The sequence below is a fragment of the Nipponia nippon genome, unplaced genomic scaffold, assembly GCF_047370975.1.
Source record: "Nipponia nippon isolate SJK-2023a ecotype South Korea unplaced genomic scaffold, ASM4737097v1 scaffold_7, whole genome shotgun sequence".
In the NCBI taxonomy this organism is placed as follows: domain Eukaryota; kingdom Metazoa; phylum Chordata; class Aves; order Pelecaniformes; family Threskiornithidae; genus Nipponia; species Nipponia nippon.
The window spans coordinates 9,667,723-9,674,995 of record NW_028262391.1 but is presented as its reverse complement, the minus strand read 5'-3'; the positions used below and the strand labels follow the sequence as shown (position 1 = coordinate 9,674,995).

The 7,273-nt window shown below is 50.7% G+C and overlaps 1 protein-coding gene across 1 annotated transcript; it reads left to right on the top strand.

Moving 5' to 3' along the window:
• The first annotated feature begins 2,102 nt into the window (after positions 1-2,102).
• RAP2B (RAP2B, member of RAS oncogene family) lies at positions 2,103-4,135 on the top strand. Its single transcript, XM_087739167.1, has one exon. It carries the CDS (start codon positions 2,844-2,846, stop codon positions 3,393-3,395), a length of 552 nt encoding a protein of 183 aa, XP_087595293.1. The 5' UTR covers positions 2,103-2,843; the 3' UTR covers positions 3,396-4,135.
• Positions 4,136-7,273: the final 3,138 nt, after the last annotated feature.

Sequence of the window (7,273 nt, the reverse complement as noted above, 5' to 3'; positions counted from 1 at the left end):
ATTTACATGTGGGTTTTCTGTAGAGGTGACAAAGGTAAGCAAATCCACATTGTACCCAAAACCTTAGAGTAACATAAGCAAAGTAAATCAGCAGAACAAGAAAATAAAATATTTTTGCAAGTGACACTGTAGCCTTTCAACCAATTTTTACAGCTGTTTTTAAAGATAACTTTGCAAACCCTTGCTGGCTGGTGACTGGTTTTGGCTGGCTTACACAAAGGTGGGAGTGTGCTGTCAGCGGGCGATGTGCTAGCTCTGCCTCTGGAGTACTCCTAGAAGGGGGAATCACAGGGACAGCTGAGAAACAGGAAGAGGTGGGGAAAGGACTTAAAAGCCTCACAGTGAGCTCAGTTATTTTGTTTCCAAACCTGACATCCATGGATGCCTATGCATGAGTTGAGCAGTCATTGCAAGGAAACTCATTGATGGAACATGAGGTTGTAGGTACTTGTAGAGGTTGTCTTCACTTTTTCAAAGAACTGTAGTACTGCTCTGGAAAAAAGATGGCCTACAGGGCTGTCACAAGTTAAGGGTAATATGGTTAGCAGGCAGAGCCTAGAACAGAGATACGGCCAAAGACCAGCCCTTGGGATTCAATATAAGATAAAATAGCTGATCAATCTCCAGATTGATCTGTACAGCACCTGGAATTAGCTTAGGATCAGCCTGCAGCTGACAAATTTTGCAGGTGAGTAAGAAGACTGTGCACCTGGCAGACCAGCATCCCACCTGGGGACTCCCAACTAACAGGTACAGGGCATGACTACACCTACAAACTGAATACGGAGAGTGCCAGGTTTCAGATATGCAATATATTTAAGAAAGTTGTTTAAACTGTTGCCCACTCCAAAGCAGGGTTGGTGGAACACAATTTTATATTCACTAGGAGAGGCTTCATTTGCAAAGACTTACTCAAGCATTAGCAGAGGGGTTTAGTTTAAGCTCCTGAAGACAGGGGATCACCAGGGATGCGGTACTCACCAGAGGATCAGGGGAACGGCAGTACTCGCCAGATGACCACGGGGTGCAGTACAGCTAGACCCAGCAGAATGAATCACCACAGTGAACTCTGGCAAAAATAATTTATGTAGAATTTAGTCTCTGCAAAAACTGTTCAGGAATAACAGAATGCTGCTTACAAAACTTATTTCAAATCCTTTTGTCTTTGTTTACCACAGCCTGTTTCCCCAAGTACTGTGTTTAAATCAGGTTGGTAGACAAGAAGGTGGGGTAGAAAGGACCTACATGCCACAACTACTTGAATACTGAGAACAGTAAAGAACTGGGTAGGATAAAAAAAACAAAGACTGGAGGGTGCCAAAATAACTAATGATATTTTCTTGAAAGGAATGTCTGATTGATAGAAAGTCCAAGCAACCACTTCTAGAAACAGTGGCAAACAGCCAGTCCCCATGAGTCAACACCACCAGGCTAAACTGCTGTTCGTGGCCCACGAAGTGCAAACAGCATCAACATCTGGCAGTTACCACATCTTCAGCCTGAAAGATCAGCTGGTCTTGACTTCAGGTGGATGGGGAGAACACAGAGGCTGGGGTGTCCTGGAAGCGGCTCCTCAGGAGCTGCCATGGCCTCCCAGCTCAGAGGGCTGCCTCTGCGGGGGCAGGCGGCAGGCAGGCCAGCCGGCTCGGGCCCAGCTGCCTCTCCCGAGGAGACCCGGGGGGCGAGGGGGCCCTTCCCACCAGGGACGGTTTTCCCCGGCAGGGAGCGGGCACCCTCAGCCTCCAGAGCCAGCTGGGCAGGGCACCGGGGAGGGCTAAGGGGGCTGCTCGGGGACCCCAACGCCCACCAGGCGCCCACACACAGGGTGAAGGGGCGCTGCCAGCAGCCCCTCCGAGGCGGGGGACGCGGCCTCGGCAGCGGCTCCCCTCTTGCTGCCTCCGAGGGGTCAGAAATGCCGCCAGGTGCCCGTGAGGAGGCAGCCTCGGGGAGCGGGAGGTGCCGCAGCTGCCCGGGCACAGGCCCCGGCGCCGGCCGTGAGGGGCGCCTCGTCCCCTGGTGAGGGCCGATAGGGCGGGAGGGCCCGCGGTGGGGAGATAACCGGGCCGTGCCCTCCGCCGATAAGGGGGCAGGGGCACCTGGGCTGCCGGTCCCGCCGCCCTTCTCCCGTTTTCGTGCCGGGCACGGGGACGCCGCCGCTCGCCTGCCCGCAGGCCGGGGACAGCGCGGTCCTGCCCGCGCCGGGTGAGCCCGCTCCGCTTCTGAGGGGACCTCGCGTTCCTTCCGGGCGCGGCGCTGCCACCCGCTCCCCAAGGAGGGCGGGGGGAGGGGCGGGAAGCACCGGCTGCGCCCCGAGCCCGCACCGCTCCCGCCGGGCGGCGGCGGGGCCTGACGAGCGGGGCGGGGCGCTGCGCGCGCGGCTCCCCGCCGCCGGGAAGCCAATGGGGGCGGGCGGCGGCGGCGGGCCGGAGCCAATGGGCCGGGGCGGGCCGCGGGGCGCCATGGGCCGCGGCAGCGCCGTCCCGCCGCGGGGCCGCGGCGGCGGGCGGCGGGGCCGGTAGCGGCAGCGCAGCCGCCCTTCTCCTCCTCCTTCTTCTTCTCCTCCTCGGCGGCGGCCGCCGCCTCCCCGCGCAGCCGCCGCGCAGGGCCCGGCGCTCGCCCCCGGGGCGCGGCGCTGCCCAGCGACGGGGCTGGCCCGGCGCGGTTCCGTGAGGCGCGGCCGCCCCTTCCCCGCCCCGGCGGGCCCCGCGCGGCGCCAGTGAGCGGCCGGCGGGGCGTGCGCGCCCCTCCTTCCCTCCTTCGCTTCCCTCTCTCCGCCCGCCGGGAGGGCGGGAGGGAAGCGGCAGCCCCGAGCGGGAGGCGAGGGAGGCGGCGCGCCGGGAGCCATGCGGGAGTACAAGGTGGTGGTGCTGGGCTCGGGCGGCGTGGGCAAGTCCGCCCTCACCGTCCAGTTCGTGACGGGCTCCTTCATCGAGAAGTATGACCCCACCATCGAGGACTTCTACCGCAAGGAGATCGAGGTGGACTCCTCGCCGTCGGTGCTGGAGATCCTGGACACGGCGGGCACCGAGCAGTTCGCCTCCATGCGGGACCTCTACATCAAGAACGGGCAGGGCTTCATCCTGGTCTACAGCCTGGTGAACCAGCAGAGCTTCCAGGACATCAAGCCCATGCGGGACCAGATCATCCGGGTGAAGAGGTACGAGAGGGTGCCCATGATCCTGGTGGGCAACAAGGTGGACCTGGAGGGCGAGCGGGAGGTCTCCTTCGGGGAGGGCAAAGCCCTGGCCGAGGAGTGGAGCTGCCCCTTCATGGAGACCTCGGCCAAAAACAAAGCCTCGGTGGACGAGCTCTTCGCGGAGATCGTCAGGCAGATGAACTACGCCTCGCAGCCCAACGGGGACGAGCAGTGCTGCTCCTCCTGCGCCATCCTCTGAGGGCGGCGGCGGGCCGGGGCTGTCTGCGGGGGACACGGCGGTGGCGGCCGGCGGGAGCGGCGGGGAGAGGAGGCGGGAGCGACTCCGCGTCCCGGCCGGCGCAAGCCGCGGGGCGGGCGCGCTGTCCTCGGCGGCCGCCAAAAACAAAACACAGCGGAAAAAAAAAAAAAAATACCGGGGGGGGGGGGGGAATCGTGTTGGAAATGTGGCTTTTTTCGGCATGTACGTTTCGTCCAGTCTCGGTCGTTGCATATTTCCTGTCAGTGTCTGCCGCGGGCTGCTGCCCTGCGCTGGCAGCGGGCACGGGGGAGGAAGGCTTCGGCGAGGAGCGGTGCCCGCCCGCCTGGAAGAGCGAAGCAGAGGCGGGGAGCCCTCCCCGGGACAGACGGGAGGAGAGGCCGCGGCGCGGAGCCCTGCCCGCGGCCACGCCGGGAGCGCCCCGCCGCCGGTCCCGAGGATCTCTATGCAAAGTTGGGGGGTTGTGCCGGGGCGTCCAGCCTGGAGAATTGCACATCTGAACTGGGACTTTTAACTTAAACACTGATGCCAATACAGTGTGGGGTGCCAGAAAGTGTCTGCTGATGATTCGTGAAATAATTTTCTATTTTGTTTACCTGCTGTATCGGATGGGAGTTTGCAGGAGAGTGGTAGCGTGTTGGTTTTTCCTGTTTTGGGTTTGTTTGTTTGTTTGTTTTTTTTAAATCAGCTGTGAAAATGTTACAAATCTGCACAATTTTTTAGGTGTGCGTGTGTGTGTGATTTCGTTTTTATCTTAATTTTTCTTTGGCGGGTGGGAGCGGTGGTGTTTTTGTTCCGAGGGTTTTTCTTTTTGGGTTGGCAATAACTGATTTTGATGACTCGCTCTCTAAAGTGCAAAGACTTCCTACATGTGATGCAGGGCAAACAGCAACCCTGTGTCTATAGAGTGCCTTCAAAACTCAGCTGTTCCAGCCGGTGCCAACCTGTGAAAGCTCCACAGAATCCCATTATCTACTACTCCAAAAACTACTTAACAGTTTCCTTGCAGTAATCATACCGAACAAGCCAGGACAAAAGGGCCTCTTGTTAGTGGAATTTATTTCTTATTTCCATCTGAGCCTTTTAACTGTAATTTCTGTGTCTTGCAAGTTCAGGCTTCATTTACTTCAAATTTACAAGAATTTAGCCTTGTGGGATTTTGAGGGGGTGGGCTTTTTTTTTTTTTTTTGCCTTTGGTTTTGTCGTGGGATGTACCTCCAGTCAATACGAAGGAAATCTTATTGTTGTGTTGTACCAAGAAAATTCTAACAACTGTAATTTTAATTCCAGCCATGCATTTAAGAGATGTCTATCCATTTTAAGAATTTTAATACAAATGATGTTTTTTAGAAAACAACTTTGTGCGCTTTTATGTATTACGTGAAACACTAACTTTCACATAGGTTGTTACTCTGGATTTATGTCTTAATAGAACTGAAAGGCATGGGGGGGCTTGATTTAGGTAAGGAGAATGCTTAAGAAAAAAAAAAAGGAAAGACAAACCACAAGATTGCTATTTTACCTAATATTTAGTCATTTTTAATACAGTTTTTCCATTTATGTTTAGGTCCTGACCCTATGTGATGCCAGGATGTGAGCAGAACGCTGTATTCAGTAGGCAGCTTTAGGAAGGTAGTGTGGCTTTAACGCAAAAGGACTTGTAAGATTAGGCCCTTATTCCTTACTGGGAACAGCATGGTTTTTTGGGGTAAAATTCTAAAGGTCGATTATTTATAAAACTTAAGCTTTTAATCTCATTGCATTTTACCTCTTTAAAATTATGCATCAGACCATTATTTCTTTCCTGGGTTGCAGAGGGGTTGGGGTGGGAGGAGACCTGTACCTTCTGTCGTTTGGAAGATCTAGGAAGTTTGTTTACCTCCATTATCTTCTTCCCTTAGCCCCTTCTTTAAAGATTAGCACACAAAACCTGCAACTTTTTTCTTTTTTTTTTTTTTTATTTTTCTCCCCCCATCCCCCCTCACTCCCTGTCCCAAGAAGACTTGACATTATCTTACCACATGAAAGCAAAAGTTGAGCAATGATGTGTAAAGGGGTTTTTTAATCAGACTAACTGCCATGATTCCTACTGATAATTTTTTCTATTCTAAGTAGGAAAGCTTTCTGCTTGAGCACTAGAACAGTTTTTAGTATTAATTCTATGTATTGAAATCCTAGTAATTAAAATGATAAGATTATGTTTTAGTTTAAAGTAGGATACCTATTTTAGCAACATCCAGTATCTACTGAAAACTTGGAAAAGGTTATATACTTAAGTATTGAACATCTCTCTTCTGAGCTCACATGTATCCTTCGAAACAGCAAGGACCTGTTCTGATACAATCAGTCAGGTTGTATCGGTCAGACTGATACAATCACAGTTAAAAACAAAGAGGGTTGGAAAAGGCAATCCTAGATGATAGTCCCTCAACTTATGCTTGGGGCCTTCATATAACGGACAAATTGATCCAGCCCCCCCCCCCCCCCATTTTTAAATGAAAACTGAAAACCTCTTTGCAGCTTATCTTTCAGAAATTTCTAAAAATGAATTAGAAGCCAGCTCCTCAAGGCCTTCCATGTTAGAGGGGCAGGGGAATAATGCTTATTAATAGTAGGGACTTCTTTTAACAAAAGTACTGCATTGAAAACTAAGAAGGCTTGACTGCAGCCATGTCTTGCACTGAAGTTTTTAAAAAAATGCCATAAATTTACATCTCAGCTATTGCTGTGGTTCAATTTTGCCTTAAATTCAATGGGATTATACAGTTTTCAGCACCCAACAGATCTTGCTCCTGATAAGTGTATTGAAAGCAACTTGTTCCGCTTAATAAAAGGAGATATTTATTCTGTTCTCCCCAACAGATAGCAGATTCTTCATGTGTCCTAGTGCCTCCTCTTTCCTTACTGCCTGTGTTGTGATTGAGGAATGATGCAAAAATGGGTGTTTGTAGCACACAGCGGCACGTAAAGTCCAGTTTTTCTCAGCCTAGCAGAGGAGCTGAAGGCAGCCTAGTAAGTTCTGGATTATGCTGGGCTTTTTTGTAGATACACTCTAGTTCTTGCCAAAAAGGCGTGTTTGTTAAACAGTGAAGGATTTAAGAAACCATGGCATGGGTCTAATCAGAGTTTTGAATGTATTTAGATGTTCAATGTTCCCTATGACTTGGTGAGGACAGGACAAAAAGTAGAGTTCAGTAGCCTGATCTTCCAAATACTCTGAAGTGTTGTGGTGCTTGTTAAATATAGGCCTTGTCTATAAAGTAGAAAAAAAGTCATACTGCTTTAACTTGACTGAATAACGAAAGCTATATTAGCTTCTACACTCAAGGAAAATGTTGTATCAATATAAAGGTACTCTTTTATTCCTTTTCCCTGTGGGAATATGTTATACCCGTGTCAATACAAAGGTGGTATATAGCTCTTTTCACAGTGAGAATTGCAAATATTTAATTGATTTGGAAGAAAAAATTACATTCCCAGCCAAAATACTTCATGACAGTGCAGAAATTGTGTAAACAAGGCCTTAGTTTAAGGCTGATCTTATGGCCGCATATTTTGCTGTACATAATGATTGTATTTTTAAAAATCCAATCTTGTTCTGTTGCAAGAAAGTTTGTCTTTGAAATCCTAGTCTCTGTGATTGTAACTGTGCAGTATTCTCAACCTCATTTTCAATACAAGTGTGGTTCTTCTCAACATAATGCTCAGGCTTTATTGATGCTTATGGTTCTGGAGATGATGTTGAATTCTGTGGCTGTGAGATTCCTGATGGTTCTGCTTCTCTCAAAAGAATGTACAGCAAGTTTTTTGCAAAGGGCATTTTAAATAAAGGGCAGCTGGCTCTTTATGACTTCTTCATT

Excerpts from the sequence above, each read along its gene's own strand:
- RAP2B (XM_087739167.1), top strand. The coding sequence starts at position 2,844 with ATGCGGGAGTACAAGGTGGTGGTGCTGGGCTCGGGCGGCGTGGGCAAG.